At 49.5% G+C, this 24,353-nt stretch overlaps 1 protein-coding gene across 2 annotated transcripts in view; it reads right to left on the reverse strand.

The window, feature by feature from the left end:
* LOC139234969 (pleckstrin homology domain-containing family A member 2-like) overlaps positions 1-24,353 on the reverse strand; it is a 138,230-nt gene that overhangs the window by 35,511 nt on the left and 78,366 nt on the right. For both annotated transcript variants that reach the window (XM_070865962.1, XM_070865963.1), the window contains 3 exons: positions 19,671-19,719; positions 8,484-8,581; positions 3,008-3,148 (listed from right to left, as the gene is read on the reverse strand). In XM_070865962.1, the coding sequence (XP_070722063.1) occupies positions 3,008-3,148; positions 8,484-8,581; positions 19,671-19,719 (288 nt within the window). The remainder of the gene's footprint in view (positions 1-3,007; positions 3,149-8,483; positions 8,582-19,670; positions 19,720-24,353) is intronic.

Genomic DNA, 24,353 nt, shown 5'->3' on the forward strand with positions numbered 1-24,353 from the left:
AGGAACATTTCCGTGCCCATGCTAAAGCGGCCAGGCTGTGAGATTAGTGAAGGCCTGAGCCCTTGCTCCCCAGACGCAAAACGTGGAAGTGTTTCTGCGTGAATGCGGCAACACCGATGGATATTTGAGTAAAGTTTTGCATAAGCTGCGGCTCTCTGATATACATTTCACACTCACTTATCACATTATGCAAATTTGCTGCATGAGTGACCTCATCCACAGCACTCAGGTAGCACATAGTTACCAGTTGGGGGAAGCGTTTAAGAGACTTTTTTCATCGTAGATCATAGGCAGGCCCTCGGATTCGAGGAAGACTTGCTGCCACTCTAAAAATGAGTCCTTCGGTGGCTGAACGGTCCAATATGAGAGCCACAGACTCGGTCACAGGTGGGACAGACAGTGGTTGAGGGAAAGGGTGGGTGGGGAGCCTGGTTTGCCGCACGCTCCTTTCGCTGCCTGCGCTTGCTTTCTGCGTGCTCTCGGGGACGAGACTCGAGGTGCTCAGCGCCCTCCCGGATGCACTTCCTCCACTTAGGGCGGTCTTTGGCCAGGGACTCCCAGGTGTCAGTGGGGATGTCGCACTTTGTCAGGGAGGCTTTGAGGGTGTCCTTGTAACGTTTCCTCTGCCTACCTGGGGCTCATTTGCCGTGAAGGAGTTCCGAGTAGAGCGCTTGCTTTGGGAGTCTCGTGTCTGACATGCGGACAATGTGGCCCGCCCAACGGAGCTGGTCGAGTGTGATCAGTGCTTCGATGCTGGGGATGTTGGCCTGGTCGAGGACGCTAACGTTGGTGCGTCTGTCCTCCCAGGGAACCGATGGGCTGACGCTCCCTTCTCCCAAAGGCCCACGGTTCTGCGTGGGTATGGGCCAAATCGCAAAACCGCTCATCGTTTGGCAGTAAAATGGGAATCTCGTTCGGAGGGGCTGTGGGAAGTGGCCAATGACCTACTCTAGTGCAGTGAGCTGTGTTCACCTATTCTTCTTCGTAGGCAGTTCCTCGGAGTCGAGGATGACTTGCTTCCACACTAATGAGTTTGAAGGTGACTCGAGACCAATGAGGGACCTACAGTCTCGGTCAAAGGCTGAGGCAGACGATGGTTGGAGGGACGGGTGGGTGGGGTACTTGGTTTGTCGTGCGCTCCGTCCGCTATTTGTACTTGGCTCCCGCGTGCTCCTGACGAAGAGACTCGAGGTGTTCGGCGCCTTCCCGGATGCTTCTCCTCCACTTTGAGCGGTCTTGGGCCGACCACACCCATTGGGCCGAGGCTGAACCTGGGAGCAGGCTGGAAGGAACGCTACATCTGGCTCCGCTTCACCTCACTTGTGAATATTTAAAGCAACAACTTGCATTCACGTAGCGCCTTGCAGGGAGTAAAACGTCCCCAGGCGCTTCACAGGAGCAAGTATCAGACACAATCGGACAGCGAGCCACATAAGGAGACATTGGGGCAGCTGAACAAAAGCTTGTTCAAAGAGAGAGGTTTTAAGGAGCATTTTAAAGGAGGAAAGAAAGGTAGAGAGGGTTATGGAGGGAGTTCCAGAGCTGAAGGCAGTGCGGAGCGATTAACATCGGATCTCACCATGGCCTCACCCTTCGCCAGCTCTATCGTCTCCGCAGGTACTCTACCCCAGCCCCAGAACATTCTCTTTCTCTGACTGGCCTCTTGTGCATACTCCCCTTCTCTTCACCCTGCCATTGGTGGATATGCCTTCAGCTGGCTTAGATCCCACTTTGTGGAATTCCCTCCCTAACAGAGACGATTCACTCGGCTGATTCCGGAGATGAGGGGGTTACCTTATGATGATAGATTGAGTAGACTGGGTCTTTACTCGTTGGGAGTTCAGAAGGATGAGGGGTGATCTTGTAGAAACATTTAAAATAATGAAAGAGATAGACAAGATAGAGGCAGAGAGGTTGTTTCCACTGGTCGGAGAGACTAGAACTAGGGGGCACAGCCTCAAAATACGGGGGAGACAATTTAAAACCGAGTTGAGAAGGGATTTCTTCTCCCAGAGGGTTGTGAATCTGTGGAATTCTCTGCCCAAGGAAGCAGTTGAGGCTAGCTCATTGAATGTATTCAAATCACAGATAGATAGATTTTTAACCAATAAGGGAATTAAGGGTTATGGGGAGAGGGCAGGTAAGTGGAGCTGAGTCCACGGCCAGATCAGCCATGATCTTGCTGAGTGGCGGAGCAGGCTCGAGGGACTAGATGGCCTACTCCTGTTCCTAATTCTTATGTTCTAACCCCCTCCAGCTCTCCACCTACCCCTCTCCTTAAGACCCTCCACAAAACCCACCTCTTTGACCCCAAGTGTTTGGATACCACTTCCAATCCTTCCACCTTTGGCTCAGTGTCCATTTTCCTCATACTGTGAAGAGCCTTGGGACATTTGTCTATGTTAAAGGCGCTATATAAATACAGGATGTTGTTGATGCCGTGGCTCAGTGGACAGCACACTCGCCTCTGAGTCAGAAGGTTGTGGGTTCAAGTCCCACTCCAGGGACTTGAGCACAAATCTCTAGGCTGACACTCCAGTGCTGTACTGAGGGAGCGCCGCACTGTCGGAGGGGCCGTCTTTCGAATGAGATGTTAGACCGAGGCCCCGTCTGCTCTCTCAGGTGGATGTAAAAGATCCCGTGGCACTATTTCAAAGAAGAGCAGGGGACTTGTCCTGGGGCCAATATTTATCCCTCAATCAACATCACAAAAACAGATTATCTGGTCATGATCACATTGCCGTTTGTGGGAGCTTGCTGTGCGCAAATTGGCTGCCGCGGTTCCTATGTTACAACAGTGACTACACTCCAAATAGTACTTCATTGGCTGTAAAGTGCTTTGAGACATCCGGTGGTCGTGAAAGGCGCTATATAAATTCAAGTCTTTCTTTTCTGACAAAAGTATTCAATTGCGAAAGAAATCTCCATAACAATGTGTTTAATGAAATGATTCCAAAGTCTAGACGAGGAAGAGGCAAGTCGGTTTTGTGGGATAGTGAGTTCTCACCTGTGTGATGGGCGTTTGGACTACCACCCCTCCAATGATTTCGGTCTTGTATGGAATCTGCTTCCTGCCAATCTGGGATTCCGTTGCAGGTTTGTTTATCTCGGCACAGGGCTGTGGGTCATTCGCCTTGTCCTTTGGCACCTGCCAACGCCAAAGGAAAAGAAATTCATCAAGAAAGCAAAAGTACAGCCATGTGTCCACCATTGGAGGTCACACCCGGTCTACCATTACACAGGATTACACGGGATATACGGCCCAGAAACAGGCCATTCGGCCCAACCAGTCCATGCCGGCGTTTATGCCCCACTCGAGCCTCCTCCCGTCTTTCCTTCTAACTCTATCAGCATAACCCTCTATTCCCTTCTCCCCCATATGCTTGTCTAGCCTCCCCTTAAATGCATCGATACTATTCGCCTCAACCACTCCCTGTGGCAGCGAGTTCCACATTATCACCACTCTCTGGGTAAAGAAGTTTCTCCTGAATTCCCTGTTGGATTTCTTGGTGACTATCTTATATTGATGGCCTCTAGTTGTGCTCTTCCCCACAAGTGGAAACATTCTCTCTGTATCCACTCTACCAAAACCTTTCATCATTTTAAAGACCTCTATTAGGTCACCCCTCAGCCTTCTTATTTCAAGAGAACAGATCCATCCTCGGTATTAGCCACGGTGCGAGTAGGTTCATCGATGTCGAGTTTCAGAAAGACCAGCCCTTGTGATCTCAGGAGATTGGGGCAAGGCTTTGTCCTGTTTACACAGTGCCGCCAAACATGTCAATTATGAAGCAAATTAGCACCCCCACCCTGAAAAAAAAATCCGTGGGTGTCACAGTGCCACCACTGCTGTTCACACGGACTATGCTTTCTTTCAGTGAGTTCTCGACTACTGGGCAGTCCCTCGTAAGGACAACGCTCTTCACTCCAAAAAAAGATGGGCTCACAGGTGTTACAATGAGTTACATCCTGAAGGGTAGAAGATGCCTGTGCTTGGATTTTTTTAACTTGGGGTTTGCCGTTGCACACCAGCCATCACACGGGCTTGACAGAGCTAGGTCTTGGTCCAGTGGCGAGGACTGACCGAGACGATTGGAGACCAAGCTCTGTTGCGCCTCCTGTGGCCCCGACCCCGCCGCTGTTATATGCCGCGCCTCTCCTGGGCCACGGCTTCAGCCGCGCTCCTCCTTCAATCCCGGGCTGCGTAAACCGACAGCCCATCCCGCTTGTCCAGCGTTCCTCCACCCCCCGGTCCGTCAAGTCCATGACTTGTCACACATAGCACAAGGCACTGGGTTCTGATGAAAGGCCATCCGCAAATCTCTATCATGTTGGGAGAAATGTTCAATTGCAGCAGGTGTCAGATCAAAATGTGCTGACACAGTCAGGAGACATCACAGCGTTGTGACTGCAGGGATTGAAAGTAATTGGTTGGGGGGTTTAGAGGGGAGATGAGGAAACATTTCTTTACCCAGAGGGTGGTGGGAGTCTGGAACTCACTGCCTGAAAGGATGGGAGAGGCAGAAACCCTCACCACATTTAAAACGTACTCGGATGTGCACTTGAAGAGCTGTAACCTACAGGGCTACAGACCGAGAGTTGGAAAGAGGGATTCGGCTGAATAAGCTCTTGGTCAACCGATAAGGACACGATGGGCCCAATGGCCTTCTTCTGTGTCGTAATTCTCTATGATTCAATGAAGACCCACAAAAACTTCCAAACTCTAGCTAACAATCACAGCGCACTCAGCAGGCTGTCCTTGCACTGACTGTTAGCGCGCGGATCACAGGTACCGGAACAGATCCTCGCCCACCACTTCAATATCATTCTTGGCCCCGATTTTCACTCCAGGCGGACTCCCCGCCCAGGCCCGAGTTAAAATTACAGTCGGGCCTCAATGATGTCACTGGGCCGCCACATGCACATGTAAAGAAGGACCCTGTTGGCTCCGGGCGGGTGTCCTTTGCTGCCTGCTCAGGAGAGCAGGTCAAAGAGGGTGGTGGAGGCAGACTCAATCTTATCTTCTAAAAAGGGGAGTTGGATAAGTATCTGAGGGGGAAAAAAATTGCAGGGCTGTGGGGAAAGGGCGGGGAGAGCGGGACTTGCTGAGAAAGGCACGGGCTCGACCGGCCGAGTGGCCTTCTTCCGTGCTGTAACCTTTCGCCGAAAATTGCAGATTTTGTGATCACGGCAGGTCTTGGACAGGTTAAGAGCCAGGGCAGCCAGGTTAACGCTGAGCGAGCAGAGTTAAAATCCACTGTCTGTATTTAAAGCTTCAGAAATTCGCCCCACTCTCTTCTTCTCCGAGGACAATGAGAATGTACGTGTGACAAAAGTGCAAGGGAGTGCTGCGTAACCCGGTTTGTTTCGCTTGGGAGAAGGGCTCTGTCTTTGCACAATGGATCTTTCCCCACCTTGCAATAACCCAGCAATAGATCCCCATCAGTCTGACATGCACTGAATTATCCACTGCTGGCTTATTCTCAAATCTAATCGCCTATTTGTGCCAATTTAATTTTCATAAAACATGCTGATTTATTTTTTGGAGGGGCGGGGAGGGGGGGGGTTTAAATGAGAGATTGCTCACCGGCGGCAATTATTTTTAAAACATGTGTTGAGCGCTGTTCAAAGTAAGGGCCACTGGTGATGACAGGAAACTGAAGACACAATTAAAAAAAAGAATTGTCATTTCCTGAACCAGAACTAGCCCACAGACAGCCTCAGGTTGGCAGGAGCTAACCAGGCCACTCACAATCAGGGGCTGTACAAAACAAACCAAACACCCCGAGCACAAGTGAAACTTACTTCAGCTCGTGAGAGAGTTTGGGCCCAAAATTGCCCCTTTTTTAGCGCCCGGTTAGCACCGCCAGCAGGTGCTAACGGGCACCGCAGTTGCCTTCTCGCCCGGGGGCGGGCGACAGTGACACCAGGGGCGAAATTGCCCCCCCGATATTTTGGGCGGCGATTTGGAGTTAGCGCCGAGCTCCGCGATTAGCGTATCGGGTTGGCGCACACCCGGCGATGACATCATCAGCGTGCGCACCGACCCCTCACTGCCCCGCGTCGACCCCTCTGCGCCCTGCGGGGGAACTTGCTCCGCGGGACGCGAGGTTGGCACAAATTGATGTCCGCCGACTTTTCGACAATGACGACTCTGGTCCCGACCGCGCCGCCATCATGCAGCTCGCCACTCCTCTTTGGCGGCCACCAAGGGCCGTGCTGAGTCCGCAGCGGTCCATTCCTTTAGGCGAAGGCACGGGGCGTTGTGGCTCATCGTCGCTAGGCGCAGCGCCCGGGTAGCGCAGACCCTCGGCGCCGTGCTGTCGCCTCGGGAGCGCTCCTCCCAACGAGGTACGGCACCTGAGACATCGCCCCCACCTCGTTCGAGGGGCGCTAAGGGCAGTTCCAAGCCCAGGGGTGGGTCTTCCCACCCCGGCGTTAACTGACCCAGACCCCGAAGGTTACCGCCCCCCCGAACGGGCACCTTCGGCCCCTTTGATCACACGTAAAGTAAAAATGTGGCACTCGATCACAACAGCATGTCAACGATACAGGGGGCCAGACGGTGGCCATTTTATTACCAAGCACAATTCCCACTTCCTCAGCTGGTTTAGCAGCTGGCATACTTCGAGCTTACTGGCTTGGGCATCGCTCCAGTGTGTCTTCCCCCCCCTCCCTAAATGCTGCCCTACCCCAGTGTTGCCAGGACCCTCTCCCAGTGTCCTGGGGCCAATACTTATCCCACAGTCAACATCACAAAAACAGATTGTCTGGTCATCGTCACATGGGAGCTTGCTGTGTGCAAATTGGCTGTCGCATTTCCTACATTACAACAGTGACTTCACTTTATTAAAAAAGTGCTTCATTGGCTGTAAAGTGCTTTGGGACGTCCTGAGGGTGTGCAAGGCACTATATAAATGCAAGTCTTTCCTTCAGTTCTACCAAATATCAGTGCTGCCAACACCTCCCCTCCCCACATCCCTCTCAATGCTGCCGAAGAACAGGACCATCCCTGAAGCAGCCCAATCCCAACTTGCACCCCAATGCTGCTAGACCCCACACTCCACCCCCTTCCCCCCCCCGCCCCCCCACCCCCACATCACCCCGCACCATCCCCAGCTTCAAAATGGAGAGTCAGGGCCGATAAATAAAAGGGAGGAAAAATCATTTTGAAACCAAAAGTAAAAGTGTTGGTGATCATTTGGCACAAAGGGACGAAAGCCAGACTACAAATCGTCACAGTGGAGCAAAGCCCTAAATGTTCCCCAATTCTCCTGCTGACTGCCATTGCCTTATGGATGTCGGGGCTGGGTGTATACATTGTGCAATGGATTCTTCGTGTGCAATGTCTGGAGCTCACTGCCATGTCCCAAGTCTCGGCACGCTGTTCCCCTGGGCCTTGTGTATTTGTGTGTTGTACTTCCCCAACTTCTGTTGCTGACTGAGGCTCCGCTAATTTGAACAGCTCTGGCTGGAGCTGATAGCATGCGGTTTTATCCGAGGTTTTACCTCCCTCGTTACTGTCGGGAGATAATCTGCTTTCCGCTCTCTGGGCTAGTCTGTGTGTGTTTATAATATACAGATAGATTTTCCCTTATTCCTGATTGTATTAACATGCCCTTCTGCCTCTTTACAACATTCTTATCGAGGATGACTTGCTTCCACGCCAAAAAGAGATGAGTTCACAGGTGTTTCAATGAAGGACCTGACATTCCAGGTCCCGGACTACACGTTGACAGGCCGGAAGATGCCTGTGCGTGGATTCTTTTAACGTGGGGTGGCCGTTGCACACCAGCCACCACACGGGCTTGACAGAGCTAGGTCTTGGTCCCGTGGCAAGGATTACCCAGGACGACTGGAGACCAGCTCTGCTGCACGGACCTAGTGCGCACACATCGCAGTGTGGGCTGGCCCATTAAAACAGTGACTACGCCCCAAAACTACTTCATTGGCTGCAAGAAGCACTATGGTGGTCATGAAAGGCCCTATATAAATGCAAGTCTTTGTTTCTTTCTCTCTCAAAGAGTCCACATCCTTTTCTGTTCGATCTACAGATGCTGTGCCTTGCCACCATTTTCTGTTCTCAATCTGGTCATTCGTGGGATCTTGCTGTGTGCAAACTGGCTGCGGATGCTGGGACAATTGGAGCTTTCAAAGACTGAGATGGATAAGATTTGTTAAAAGTCGGTGAGGGGTATGGAGCGAAGGCGGGTAAAGGCGCCTCGAGGTCGAAGGTCGGCCATGATCTCACTGAATGGAGGAGCCAGAGTGTTGGGGACGAACAGCCTCCTCCTGTTCCTGTGAAACATTCAGAAGGCAAGTTGTCGGCTGTTGGGAACCCCATATTACAGGGTTCAGGGGTTTGGCCAGAGGTAGCACGGGGTGGCCTGCCCTCTGTCCAACTCCAACCATTGGGTTGGTTGGGAGCGAGTGTGCCCCAACAGACCTTAAAAGGGAAGGAAAGTTGGAAAAAAAGAACTTACTGTAATTTTGCACGACTTGTTTAAGGCATCAACCCAGTCAAGTAAGTCTTTCTTATCATTGGCTTGTAGAAAGTAGCGTCGGAGGCCTGCATTTATAACTGTAATTAAAACAGAAATGGTTTGGTTAGACCGTGACCAGCAAAATACACCGACAGTGCGTTGAACAAGTAAGCAATTAGTAAAAGACAGAAAGACTTGCATTTATATAGCACCTTTCACGACCACCAGACTTCTCAAAACGCTTTACAGCCAATGAAGTACTTTTGGATTGTAATCACTGTTGTAATGTTGGAAACCAATTTGCGCACAGCAAGCTCCCACAAACAGCAATGAGATAATGACCAGAACATCTGTCTTTTTATTATGTTGATTGAGGGATAAATATTGGCTCAGGACACAGGTGGAGAACTCCCCTGCTCTTCTTCGAAATACTGCCGCGGGATCTTTTACGTCCACCTGAGAGAGCAGACGGGGCCTCGGTTTAACATCTCATCCAAAAGACGGCACCTCCGACAGTGCGGCACTCCCTCAGCACTGCACTGGGAGTGTCAGCCTAGATTTTTGTGCTCAAGTCCTTGGAGTGGGACTTGAACCCAGAGGCGAGAGTGCTGCCCACTGAGCCACAGCTGACATAGCAGGTTAACATTGCAGATGTTGTGATCAAGGCGGCTTTCAGACAGGGAAATATTAATCTGCCCCCCCGCCAGGTTTCTGCTGAGTGAGTAGGGTTAAAATCGGCCCCGGAAAGAAATACACTTTAAAAATAGCCAAAAAGAAACAATAATAACTTTGGTTAAAAAAAAAACATCTTGGTCAGATTTTCTCCCCTCCTATCTTCAGTTCTCTGTGTGCTTACTGGGGCCCAGGAGAGGCGAGGGCGCAGGGGGCAGCCCGGGCCAGCCCACACTGCGATATGTGCGCGCACTAGGTCCGTGCAGCAGAGCAGGTCTCCAGTCGTCCTGGTTAACCCTTGCCACTGGACCAAGACCGAGCTCTGTCAAGCCCGTGTGGTGGCTGGTGTGCAACGGTCACCCCACGTTAAAAAAATCCACGCACAGGCATCTTCCACCCTTCAACATGGTAGTTCGGGACCTGGAATATTAGGTCCTTCATTGAAACATCTGTGAACTCATCCCTTTGTGGCGTGGAAGCAAGTCATCCTCGATACGAGGGACTGCCTATGATGATGATGACAGTTCCATAGGGGACCAGTCCCCCCAGTATCTTGCCCATGTTGTTTTGTTTGCGTGTGAGCCAGGACAGGGAATGTTGGCCTTGCAATGCTCACATAGAAACATAGAAAATAGGTGCTGGAGTAGGCCATTCGGCCCTTCGAGCCTGCACCGCCATTCAATGAGTTCATGGCTGAACATGCAACTTCAGTACCCCATTCCTGCTTTCTCGCCATACCCCTTGATCCCCCTAGTAGTAAGGATTACATCTAACTCCTTTTTGAATGTGACGCACATGACGCATTCCAACAAGGGCAGCTGTCAGCAACAGCCAATCAGCAAGGTTCCCAGAGATCCTCTGATCTTTGCGACTATTTCTTTACGCACTTCTTCTACCAACTTAGTATTTACTCTGTTTTGACCCGATTATTACTCTATTGTGTCAGCTGTGGCTCAGTGGGTAGCATTCTTGCCTCTGTGTCAGAAGGTTGTGGGTTCAAGTCCCATTCCTGGTACTTGAGCACCAATATCTCGGTTGACACTCCCAGTGCAGTACTGGGGGAGTGCCGCACTGTCGGAGGTGCTGTCTTTTGGATGAGACGTTAAACCGAGGCACCGTCTGCTCTCTCAGGTGGACGTAAAAGATCCCACAGCACTATTTCGAAGAAGTGTTATCCCCGGTGTCCTGGGTCAATATTTATCCCTCCATCAACATCACGAAAGCGGATTATCTGGGCATTATCACATTGCCGTTTGTGGGAGCTTGCTGTGCAGTAATTGGCTGCCGCGTTTCCTGTATATAACAGTGACTGCACTTCAAAAGTACTTCATTGGCTGTAAAGCACTTTGGGGCGCCCGGAGGCAGTGAAAGGCGCTATATAAATGCAAGTATTTCTTGCTTTGAAATTTGTGAGGGTGTAGTCGTGCTGAGCTGGTTATTTCTTTTGTTATTCTTGCAAGAATGTGCCCTGTTCTGAGGGCATCTTAAATCTGAGGGAGTGAACAGATAGAAGGTGAAGCTTGTTCAAAATAACTCCTCACTGTAAGGATATCTTTACAATCTCTTCTCGCAAACTCTGCACCAACAGGTGATTCCTGTTAAACAGTCCTGCTACCAGAACTGGAGCAATAACCAAGGGAAATATTTGAGACAAAGCACTTCACAGTAATTGTCAGAAACTGGATTTGTTACCGAGGGATAGGAACGTGAGCTTTTGATGTAGAATGGAGAGGATGTATTTTGCAGCGTGGAGGTCTGGATGCATCAAGCACATAAGAATTAGGAGCAGGAGACGGCCATTCGGCCCCTCGAGCCTGCTCCGCCATTCAATAAGATCACGGCTGATCTTCAACCTCAACTCCACCTTCCTGCCCAATCCCCATATCCCTTGATTCCCTTCGTATCCAAAAATCTATCGATCTCTATCTTGAATACACTCAACAACTGAGCATCCACAGCCCTCTGGGGTAGAGAATGCCAAAGATTCACCGCTCTCCCTCCGAGTGAAGAAATTTCTCCTCACCTCAGTCCTAAATGGCGGCCCCCTTATTCTGAGACTGTGACCCCGGGTTCTGGACTCCCCAGCCAGGGGGAAAACATCCTCCCTGCATCTACCCTGTCAAGCCCCGTAAGAATGTTTCAATGAGAACACCTCTCATTCTTCTAAACTCTAGTCTACTCAATCTCTCCTCATAGGACAACTCCCCCCCCCCCAGTTCCAGTGGGACTGGGGCGGATTCTGACATTGAAATATCTGGGGGTCGGGGGTTGGGATCTGGCCTGGTTGTCCTGCGATGTTTCGCATGAAGCCCACCCCCGAAGGAGCTCGGTGCACGGTGCCGCAAGGCGGGCGTTCACGCGGGAAATTCGGGTGCGGCGACCATTTGCGGATTGCAGGGCACGTCGATGTTCTCCAGGGCTTGTGCTGCTCGCAGCCGCCCCTCGCTTGCTTGTCCTTTCAGGCAGGAATCTCTCAGTGCACAAGTCCCAGGTCATCACCAGTCCGCCACAGAAATGCCTCAGAATACCAAATCTCACTCGTTACCCCGCCAAATCCGCCCAAGTCAGAAAGAGCTGAACGGCGACATGAATCCGAGACACGCTAAAGCCCGAAGACTGGAACGCTGGACAAGGGTCGGTTGTTCCTGTTGCCGGGCAGTGCCGGTGGGACCGGGGACTGCAGTGTGTGGGTCACACGCACCATTCAGATAGGGCAGATGATCCAACCTGAATTTGTGAGGTCAGGAGACGTGAGTTCAAATCCCACCATGGCAGCGGGGAGAATTTGAATTCAGTTCATTAAATAAATCTGGAATAATGAAAAAAAGGCCAGTCGCAGTAATGGTGGCCACGAAACTACCGGATTGTCGTAAAAAGCCATCTGGTTCACTGATGTCCTTTCGGGAAATCTGCCGCCCTTACCCGGTCTGGCCTACATGTGACTCCAGACCCACAGCAATGTGGTTGGCTCTTAACTGCCCTCTGAAATGGCTCAGCGAGACACTCCGCTGGATCAAACTGCTACGGTAACCGCCCCACATGGATTGCAGCAGTTCAAGGCAGTGGCTCACCATCACCTTCTCCAGCAGTTTGACGTGTCTACTGTACATGGTCCATGTCTCTGAGCCATACAGGAGAGCAGGTATTACTACAGCCCTGTAGACCATGAGTTTGGTGGCAGATTTGAGGGTCTGGTCTTCAAACATTCTTTTCCTCAGGCGGTCGAAGGCTGCACTGGCGCACTGGAAACGGTGTTGAATCTCGTCGCCAATGTCTGTGCATTGCACCTCGGATAGGGAGATTTGCCCTGTGCCATACCGCAAGGCACTCCTCCCCCCCCCCCCCAGAAGGTGGCAGTGTGCCAGGCTTGGCCAGGAGCTGGCGGGCAGGGTCAGGTCGGCACAGCTCGCAGCACACCCCTGAGAGACCCAGAGACAGATGCAGGCAGAAGGCGGCGGGGCTATTGAGCAAGACTCACTTGAAACCCGTCCTGACCTCTGAGAGGCAATGCAGCCATAGAGCAAAGGTGCCACTAGCAGACAGAACATTCGGTACTTCCTGCGTGTTGCTGAAGCTGTGCCAATCGAGAAGGGATATTGGCTCACGCTTGACTTTGAGCTTGCACTGGGAGACAAGCTGAAAGGTCACACACAATGAACTGGTGGAGGCTGTTCGTGGGCGTTAGCAACACGCCCACGCATTTCTTTCATCCGTTGCTAGCTTGCAGTTGATTTATAACACCTGCTTGATCTCTTCACATCAATTCAGCTCGCTCTCTGCTCTGTGTGAAATCTGGCCCATGCTTCTACTTGGGAAGGACCTCCAAACCTGAAGAACCCAATTTTAATGCGTTGCTAAAGCAGTTGAGCTGTCTGGTGCATCGCTCAGATAAATCCTGGCGGCTTAGTTCCACCCGCCTTTGGCAATCCTCTCAATGCAAAGTTGATTATGTCTTCACAACTAAGACCGCCTATATCCACCTCCGTAACATCGCCCGCCTCCGCCCTTGTCTCAACTCATCTGCTGCTGAAGCTCTCATCCGTGCCTTTGTTACCTTTAGACTTGACTATTCCAACGCACTCCTGGCTGGCCTCCCACATTCTACCCTATGTAAACTAGAGGTGATCCAAAACTCGGCTGCCCGTGTCTTAATTCGCACCACCCATCACCCCTGTGCTCGCTGACCTACACTGGCTTCCGGGTAAGCAACGCCTCGATTTCAAAATTCTCATCCTTGTTTTCAAATCCCTCCATGGCCTCACCCCTCCCTATCACTATCCCTATCAAGTCGCTGGAGATGTATCACCGACGGTGTCTCCGCAAGATCCCCTGGGAGGACAGGCGCACCAACATCAGTGTCCTCGACCAGGCCAACATCCCCAGCATTGAAACACTAACCACACTCGATCAGCTCCGCTGGGCAAGCCACATAGTTCGCATGCCAGACACGAGACTCCCGAAGCAAATGCTTTATGCGGAGCTCCTTCACGGCAAACGAGGCAAAGGTGGGCAGCGGAAACGTTACAAGGACACCCTCAAAGCCTCCCTGATAAAGTGCGGCATCACCACTGGCACCTGGGAGTCCCTGGCCGAAGACTGCCCTAAGTGGAGGAAGTGCATCCGGGAGGGCGCTGAGCACCTCGAGTCTCATCGCCGAGAGCGTGAAGAGGTCAGGCGCAGACAGCGGAAAGAGCGTGCGGAAAACCAGTCCCACCCGCCCCTTCCCCCGATGAATGTCTGTCCCACCTGTATCAGAGACTGTGGCTCTCGTATTGGACTGTTCAGCCACCAGAGAACTCACTTCAGGAGTGGAAGCAAGTCTTCCTCGACTCCGAGAGACTGCCTATGATGATAATGAATCTCCCCCAGCCACACCCCCATCCCCACCCCGAGATATCTGTGCTCCTCTAATTCTGCCCTCCTGAGCATCCCTGATTATAATCGCTCCACCATCGGTGGCCGTGCCTTCTGTTGCCTGGGCCCCAAGCTCTGGAACTCTCTCCCTAAACCCCTCCACCTCTCTACCTCTCTTTCCTCCTTCAAGACACTTCTTAAAACCTACCTCTTTTGGTCACTGCACTAATTTCGCCTCAAATGGCTCAGTGTCAAATTTTTTAATTTCATAATACTCCTGTGAAGCGCTCGGGACGTTTCGCTATGTTAAAGGCGCTATATACATTTAAAAAACTTGGGGTTGTCCAAGTCCTGGTTGCATGCCGTCTCCGGTTTGCTTGACATCTTTTGCGTTCGAGACCTGCTTGACATTTCATTCCTCAGGAAACGCAGAGCTTTTTGAACTCTGTTAACAACCTGCCTCCGTGCCTCTCAATACCCCTTTAAAAGGACGCCACACGTGCTCAGGCCCCCTACGAGTAGGTCGGCAATATGAAGGAGGCAGGGTTATTTACAGTACCCCACTTGAGCCTGGTGAGCGGGTTAAATAACGGGCTCCCCGTTTAATTTTTGGCCAATTCGAGTTACCAGCAGTTCAAAAATATGGAATTCAGGATCTCGGGATTCCAGGTCATGATTTCACTATTTTACAGTATCACGTCAAGAGTTTGGTTATAAAAATAAATTCGGGGGAGAGGGGAGCAGGGAAGAGCCAGTAAACAGAAAAAAAAATTGCTGAAATCGGAACTGCCCACAGGTACACAAAATGTATTAAATATGTTAAAAGTGGGCAGCACCCTCGCCTCTGAGTCAGAAAGTTGTGGGTTCAAGTCCCACTCGAGTGACTTGAGCACAAAAATCTAGGCTGTCACTCCAGTGCAGTGCTGAGGGAGTGCAGCACTGTCGGAGGTGCTGTCTTTCGGATGAGACGATAAACTGAGGCCCCGTCTGCTCTTTCAGGTGGACAGAAAAGATCCCACGGCACTGTTTTGAAGAAGAGCAGGGGAGTTATCCTCATTGTCCTGGTCAATATTTATCCCTCAATCAACATCACTAAGTCAGATTATCTGGTCATTATCACATTGCTGTTTGTGGGAGCTTGCTGTGCGCAAATTGGCTGCAGTGTTTCCCACATTACAACAGTGACTACACTCCAAAAGTACTTAATTGGCTGTAAAGCGCTTTGGGACGTCCTGAGTTCGTGAAAGGCGCTATAGAAGCATAGAAACATAGAAAATAGGTGCAGGAGTAGGCCATTCGGCCCTTCGAGCCTGCACCACCATTCAATATGATCATGGCTGATCATTCAACTTCAGTACCCCATACCCCTTGATCCCTTTAGCTGTAAGGGCCACATCTAACTCCCTTTTGAATATATCTAACGAATTGGCCTCACAACTTTCTGTGGTAGAGAATTCCACAGGTTAACAACTCTGAGTGAAGAAGTTTCTTCTCATCTCGGTCCTAAATGGCTTATCCCTTATCCTTAGACTGTGACCCCTGGTTCTGGACTTCCCCAACATCGGGAACATTCTTCCTGCATCTAACCTGTCCAGTCCCGTCAGAATTTTATATGTTTCTATGAGATCCCCTCTCATTCTTCTAAATTCCAGTGAATGTAAGCCTAGTCGATCCAGTTTTTCTTCATATGTCATTCCTACCATCCCGGGAATCAGTCTGGTGAACCTTCGCTGCACTCCCTCAATAGCAAGAATGTCCTTCCTCAGATTAAGAGACGAGCACTGTACACAATACAAATGCACGTCTTTCATTTCTATGATGAGCAAGGAAATAGGAGCACAACCAACTGAGATTTCAACCCATCCACCACACGCAGTATGTCTGAAAGAGTGAAAAATTCCAGGAATTGCCCTTATCGAAAAACATTCTGGTGAAACTTAATAGTTCTTTGACAAGTACGAGTCCAATCAGTTGCTTTTGAAAGAGATAAGCAGCAGTCGTATAACGAGAATTGATTAGTTATCTGCAACTTTTGCAAGCAGAGACGGTACATGGAAGCAGATTGATTGAAACACTTGCGGTTACAAGGTGATAGCTGAACAGGTTTGAGTCTGTGCAACACTCAGTGCAAGAGATGTAACAAATCAAAAACATGAAATAAAGTAGTCTTTGACATATTTTTCGATTGAAGTGGGCCCTTCCATCGGACAGTATTATAATGACAGCCTTGCAGTAGATAGACAAGTTTTTTAATGATAAGGGAGTTGAGGTTTATGAGAAGCGGGCAGGGAAGTGGAGTTGAGGCCAAGATCAGATCAGCCACGATCTTTATTAAATGGCGGAGCAGGCTCGAGGGGCCGAATTGCCGACTCCTGCTCCTATTTCTTATGTTCTTATATTCGTAAAACAAATGCAGGCTGGAGCAACAAGAGAATGGCGGGATTTTCCGCTCCATTGATATGGCAGCAGTGGAGGTCATAGAAACATAGAAACTAGGTGCAGGAGTAGGCCATTTGGCCCTTCAAGCCTGCACCGCCATTCAATAAGATCATGACTGATCATTCCCTCAGTACCCCTTTCCTGCTTTCTCTCCATACCCCTTGATCCCTTTAGCCGTAAGGGCCATATCTAACTCCCTCTTGAATATATCCAATGAACTGGCATCAACAACTCTCTGTGGCAGGGAATTCCACAGGTTAACAACTTTCTGAGTGAAAAAGTTTCTCCTCATCTCAGTCCTAAATGGCCTACCACTTATCCTAAGACTATGTCCCCTGGTTCTGGACTTCCCCAACATCGGGAACATTCTTCCTGCATCTAACCTGTCCAGTCCCATCAGAATCTTATATGTTTCTATGAGATCCCCTCTCATCCTTCTAAACTCCAGTGAATAAAGGCCCAGTTGATCCAGTCTCTCCTCATATCACAGTCCAGCCATTCCTGGAATCAGTTTGGTGAACCTTCGCTGCACTCCCTCAATAACAAGAACATCCTTCCTCAGATTTGGAGATCAAAACTGCATACAATATTCCAGGTGAGGCCTCACTAAGGCCCTGTACAACTGCAGTAAGACCTCCCTGCTCCTATACTCAAATCCCCTAGCTATGAAGGCCAACATACCATTTGCCTTCTTCACCACCTGCTGTACCTGTATGCCCACTTTCAGTGGCTGATGAACCATGACACCCAGGTCTCATTGCACCTCCCCTTTTCCTAATCTGCCGCCATTCAGATAATATTTTGTCTTCGTGTTTTTGCCCCCAAAATGGATAACCTCACATTTATCCACATTATACTGCATCTGCCATGCATTTGCCCACTCACCTAACCTGTCCAAGTCACCCTGCAGCCTCTTAGCGTCCTCCTCACAGCTCACACCGCCACCCAGTTTAGTGTCATCTGCAAACTTGGAGATATTACACTCAATTCCTTCATCTAAATCGTTAATGTATATTGTAAAGAGTTGGGGTCCCAGCACTGAGCCCTGCGGCACTCGACTAGTCACTGCCTGCCATTCTGAAAAGGACCCGTTTATCCCGACACTCTGCTTCCTGTCTGCCAACCAGTTCTCTATCCACGTCAGTACATTACCCCCAATACCATGTGCTTTGATTTTGCACACCAATCTCTTGTGTGGGACATTGTCAAAAGCCTTTTGAAAGTCCAAATACACCACATCCACTGGTTCTCCCTTGTCCACTCTACTAGTTACATCCTCAAAAAATTCCAGAAGATTCATCAAGTATGATTTCCCTTTATTAAATCCATGCTGACGTGGTCCGATCCTTTCACTGCTTTCCAAATGGGCTGCTATTTCATCCTTAATGATTGATTCCAACATTTTCCCCACTACTGATGTCAGGCTAAGTTCTGAGGGGGGTGTAATTTTTTCCATCAAGCAGCTGACTTCAGCTCCATGGTTCGTGGCAGGTACAGGATCACAGTTGAGTGAGTGAAGAGCACAGACTGGGTGGTGTGAGTACACAGTCAGCCTATTCCTCAACACGGCTTCTCCGCAATAGCCTCAGCTATTTACAATCCATATTTTACAACAACAACAACAACTTGTATTTATATAGCGCCTTTAACGTAGTAAAGCGTCCCAAGGTGCTTCACAACAGTGTTACAAGACAAAAAATTTGACATCCGAGCCATATAAGAAAATATTAGGGTCGACGACCAAAAGCTTGGTCGAAGAGGTAGGTTTTAAGGAGCGTTTTAAAGGAGGGAAGAGAGGTGGAGAGGTTTAGGGAGGGAGTTCCAGAGCTTGGGGCCCAGACAACAGAAGGCACGGCCGCCGATGGTTGAGCGATTATAATCAGGGATATTCAGGAGGGCAGAATTAGAGGAGCGCAGACAATTCGGGAGGGTTGTGGGGCTGGAGGAGATTACAGAGATAGGGAGGGGGCAAAGCCATGGAGGGATTTGTAAACAAGGATGAGAATCTTGAAATCGAGGCGTTGCTTAACCGGGAGCCAATGTGGATCAGGTTAATGACTTAGATGAGGGGATCGACTGTAATGTATCTAAGTTTGCTGATGATAAAAAGTTAGGTGGGAAAGTAAGTGATGTGGAGGATGCAAAGACCCTACAAAGGGTTATAGTTAAGTGAGTGGGCAAGACCATGGTAGATGGAATATAAAGTGGAGAAGTGTGAAGTTATCCACTTTGGTAGGAAAAATAGAAAAGCAGAATATTTATTAAACGGTGAGAGATTGGGAAATGTTGGTGTTCAGAGGGACCTGGGTGTCCTTGTACACGAATCACTGAAAGTTAACATGTAGGTACAGCAAACAATTAGAGCAAATGGTATGTTGGCCTTTATTATAAAGGGATTGAAGTATAAGAGCAAAGACGTCTTACTGCAGTTTTGATCTCTTTACCTAAGGAAGGATATACTTGCCATTGAGGGAGTGCAGCAAAGGTTCACCAGACTATTTCCTGGGATGGGGGGAGTGTCCTGTGAGGAGAGATTGAGTAAACTAGGCCCATATTGCCCAGAGTTTAGAAGATCTCATTGAAACGTCTAAAATTCTACAGGCTTGACAGGGTAGATGCAGAGGGGATGTTTCCTCTGGCTTGGGAGGCTAGAACCAGGGGTCACAGTCTCAGAATAGAGTCGGAAAACTTAGGACTGAGATGAGGAGAAATTTCTTCACTCAAAGAGTTGTGAATCTTTGGAATTCTCTACCCCAGAGGGCTGTGGATGCTGAGTCGTTGAGTATTTTCAAGACTGAGATCAATAGATTTTTGGATATTAAGGGAATCAAGAGATATGGGGACAGTGTAGGAAGATGGAGTTGGGGTGGAAGATCAGCCATGATCATATTGAATGGCGGAGCAGGCTCGAGGGGCCGAATAGCCGACTTCTGCTCCTATTTCCCATGTTCTTATGAAAAGTATTTTTGAACAGGTCAGTTTTTCTGATCTCTAAGCTTGTCCATCACAATATCAGGACCACTTGACCATGTTAGACATGACCACTGTTTGGAAACTTGGGGATGTGTTCATCAACTTTGAGAGTCGAAAGCACTAAATGGTTTTGTACTGACCATACTACAATGCCCAGTTATACTGGAGAATGAGGCTTAACGAGTCCAAGGATAACTAAAGGTGCACAGTGTAAATATTTAAAGGTCTATATCAAACTTAAACACTTACCAAAGCAAAATTCAGCTTTTGGTTTCTGCTTTGCAGTAGCTTCACTGACCTGAAAGTCAAATGAAAGTTAGATTAGAAAGGTTCTGTCAGCGTTCATTTATTCAACAGCACGTCATGGGGTTAGCGAGGAATACTGAGGTTCTGAGACACTCCCTCCCACCCTATGGTGCTCCCGGTGTGGAACAGCACTCGTAGGAAGCTCTGGCCAGGAAATCACGGGCCCTACAATGGACAGAAGGTCACAGACCCATACAATGGACAGAGGGTCACAGGTCATACAATGGACAGAGGGTCAAGGCCCATACAATGGACGGAAGGTCAGGGGTCATACAATGGACAGAGGGTCACAGAGCCATACAATGGACAGAGGGTCACAGGCCCATACAATGGACAGAGGGTCATGGGCCCATACAATGGACAGAGGGTCACGGGCCCATACAATGGACAGAGGGTCACGGGCCCATACAATGGACAGAGAGTCAGGGCCCATACAATGGACAGAGGATCACGGGCCCATACAATGGACAGACAGTCGGGGGCTACAAGCCCTTGATTTTCTCATCAGTACTTCCTGCCGGTGCCACTGTGCCCCAGTTTCCTACATTACAATAGTGACTACACTTCAAAAGTACTTCACTGGCTGTAAAGCGCTTTGGGACGTCCTGAGGTAGTGAAAGGTGCTATAGAAATGCAAGTCTTTCTTTCAATGAGGTTTCTCATCGTAAAGCCTGGAAGCGCTGTACTGCGACAGGGAAAGCTAGATGACATGTCATGATTACTTGGATGACTTGCTGTGACCAAACTGAAAAGAATGAAAGCTTGAAGGGGTAGACTGGGGTCAGGGGAAAGTTTTATGTTGATGTGCTAGAGACAACTTATAGAGGAGACAGATAAAGTAAATAGGCTGCATTTTGATCCATTCGGTTTGAAACATTCCTTTCATGGAGGGCTTCATTTAAATTCATCAAAATCACATCAGTCGCTGAGCTTGTACCTTACTTTCCATCTCCACACAACAAATTTGGACCAATCTGGTGTTTGTTGTAGTGAGCATTAATGATGGTGAGAGACTTGCGATTCTCCACATGAGGGACTGGTTACCCTCAAGGCCCAGCACTGGCTGCACAATGGCATTGTCTAGTTCTCCAGCCCATCTCCTCGACTGGAGCGATTAAAGAAAGACTTGAAAGACTTGCATTTATATAGCGCCTTTCATGACCACCGGACGTCTCAAAGCGCTTTACAACCAATGAAGTACTTTTGGAGTGTAGTCACTATTGTAATGTGGGAAACGCGGCAGCCAATTTGCTCACAAGCAAGCTCCCACAAACAGCAATGTGATAATGACCAGATCATCTGTTTTTTTGTTATGTTGATTGAGGGATAAATATTGGCCCAGGACACCGGGGATAACTCCCCTGCTCTTCTTCGAAATAGTGCCATGGGATCTTTTACATCCACCTGAGAGGGCACACGGGGCCTCGGTATAAGGTCTCATCCGAAAGACGGCACCTCCGGCAGTGCGGCACTCCCTCAGCACTGCACTGGGAACATCAGCCTAGATTTTTGTGCTGAAGTCCCTGGAGTCACACGTAAGGAAAATGGGTGCAAGCCCCTGCACCTCCACAACATGCACACTGAACATCTGCACTTGTACATGAACGCCGCTGGCTTCTTTACTATCTGTTCAATCTTCGGACCCAGAACATGGCAAAAGGTATTGACTAACAAACTGGAAGTGTATTCTAATCCGGGTTGCTGAAATCTTCCTCTTGTGTAACAGTGACCTTCACTTGCACTGTGGGCGAAGTTTAGCCACGGTTGCATAATTTATACATTACAATTTGCTGGAGATAAACAGCCCTACAAAACCCTTCTGAATGTGCTAGGGGGATCAAGGGGTATGGCGAGAAAGCAGGAATGGGGTACTGAAGTTGAATGTTCAGCCATGAACTCATTGAATGGCGGTGCAGGCTAGAAGGGCCGAATGGCCTACTCCTGCACCTATTTTCTATGTTTCTATGTTTCTATGTAAATGGCTTTGAAAAGCTCTTTGAACAATCTGCCTGTTCTCGAATACTTCCATTATTAAAAAGGGCAAAACAGCATCAAGTCACATAAAAGAATGGTTCCAAGGATGTGGGATTGCAGTTACGTGGATAGACTGGAGAAGCTAGGGTTGTTCGCCTTGAGCAACAACAATTTGGATTTATACTTTTAACAGCAAGCGAGCCCCAGGTGGGCAGAGGAAACATTACAAGGACACCCTCAAAGCCTCCCTGATAAAGTGCAACATCCCCACCGACACCTGGGAGTCCCTGGCCAAAGACCACCCAAAGTGGAGGAAGTGCATCCGGGAGGGCGCTGAGCACCTTGAGTCTCATCGCCGAGAGCATGCAGAAACCAAGTGCAGGCAGCGGAAGGAGCGTGCGGCAAACCAGTCCCACCCTCCCCTTCCCTCAACCACTCTCTGTCCCACCTGTGACAGAGATTGTAATTCCCGTATTGGACTGTACAGCCACCTAAGAACTCACTTTTAGGGCCCAATTTTCCCCAACCCCTTTTTTCAGCGCACTTACCCTAAATGTGCCAGCTTTGCGCGCTGGAAACGGCGCCGACAAAAAGTGGCCCCATCGTGCCCACCCTGCCGAGTCTCCAGGTGTCCCAGCGTGACGTACATAGTGCAGTAGGGGGCGGAGCAACAGCCTAGCGCAGAAAACAGTGCCGGCAGCTACGCGCATGCGCGGTGAAGTCTGCGCGCATGCTCCTGCCCTCCCAACGTGTCCTGCGGGCTGTGAGCAGGACCCGATGCTGGCAGCCCCTATCCCCGGCCGAGTGGCCTCCCGCACTGGCCGGCCAGCCCGCTGACTTCCCGGGCCAAGGTAGGACTTGAGTTTTATTTTTTATTTATTGATGGTTGTGCTTTGTTTAGAGTTTTGATTGGGGGGGTGGAGGTGGGGGGGAGACTTTAAAAACAAAACTTGTTTCTGGCATAAAAGGAAGACTTCTATTTTTTATTTGTTATTGATTGATTGCTTATTACTTTTTGTGCTTTGTTTAGTGCTCTGTAAGTGTTGGTGCTTTAAATGTACTAACCTGCGACGAATTCTTAACTGCCCGCAATGTTTTTCAGAGCTAGCCACATACGCTGACCTAAGTCGATTTGGAGTAAGTTTCAGTTGGCCAAAGTGGCATAAATGGCCAAAACTGGCGTAAGTGTCTGGGAACGCCCCCTTTTGAAAAGAAAACTCAAATAAAAAAAATCGTACCTAACTGAGTTACTCTGGAGCAAGTTTATTGGGGAAAATTAAGTTTTTCAACTTGCGCCAGAAAAACCAACTTACTCTAAAAAAAATTGGAGCAAGTCATGGCCAAAATTGGGCCCTTAGAATGGAAGCAAGTCTTCCCCGATTTCGAGGGACTGCCTATGATGTGAGAGTTACGTGGATAGACGGGAGAAGCTGGGGTTGTTTGCCTTGAGCAACAACAACTTTCATTTATACCTGTAACGTAGTAAAACATCCCAAGGCGCTTCACAGGAGTGTCAGAAGACAAAAAAATAAATCTGACACCGAGCCGCATAAGAGGAAATTACGGCAGATGATGGAGGTCGGTTTTAAAGAGCGTCTTGAAGGAGGAGAGAGAGGTAGAGAGGTGGAGAGGTTTAGGGAGGGAGTTCCAGAGCTTGGGGCCCAGGCAACAGAAGGCACGACCACCGATGGTTGAGCGATTATAATCAGGGATGCTCAAGAGGGCAGAATTAGAGGAGCGCAGACATCTCGGGGGGTTGTGAGGCTGGAGGAGATTACAGAGATAGGGAGGGGGCGAGGGCCATGGAGGGATTTGTAAACAAGGATGAGAATTTTGAAATCGAGGCATTGTTTAACCGGGAGCCAATGAAAGTCAGTGAGCACAGGGGGTGATGGGTGAGTGGGACTCCGTGCAAGTTAGGACACGGGGCAGTGAGCACAGGGGGTGATGGGTGAGCGGGACTTGGTGCGAGTTAGGACACGGGACAGTGAGCACAGGGGGTGATGGGTGAGCGGGACTCGGTGCGAATTAGGACACGGGGTCAGTGAGCACAGGGGGTGATGGGTGAGCGGGACTCGGTGCGAGTTAGGACACGGGGCAGCGATGCGTGAGCGGGAATGAAGAAGGCTAAGAGGAGATTTGACAGAGGTGTTTAAAACCATGAAGGGTTAGGATAGAGTAAATAAAGAGAAACTGTTTGCCGGACCGATAACCGGAGGGCACAGATTTAAGATGATTGGCAAAAGAACAAGAGGTGACATGATGGGAGGAAAAGCAATATGTGAGGAGGACACAAAAATCTGCAAAAGGACATAGACAGGCTAAGTGAGTGGGCAAAAATTTGGCAGATGGAGTATAATGTTGGAAAGTGTGAGGTCCTGCACTTTGGCAGAAAAAAAATCAAAGAGCAAGTTATTATTTAAATGGAGAAAGATTGCAAAGTGCTGCAGTACAGCGGGACCTGGGGATACTTGTGCATGAAACACAAAAGGATAGTATGCAGGTACAGCAAGTGATCAGGAAGGCCAATGGAATGTTGGCCTTTATTGCAAAGGGGATGGAGTATAAAAGCAGGGAAGTCTTGCTACAGCTATATAAGGTATTGGTGAGGCCACACCTGGAATACTGCGTGCAGTTTTGGTTTCCATATTT

Source organism: Pristiophorus japonicus, chromosome 22, assembly GCF_044704955.1.
Source record: "Pristiophorus japonicus isolate sPriJap1 chromosome 22, sPriJap1.hap1, whole genome shotgun sequence".
NCBI classification, from domain to species: Eukaryota; Metazoa; Chordata; class Chondrichthyes; family Pristiophoridae; genus Pristiophorus; species Pristiophorus japonicus.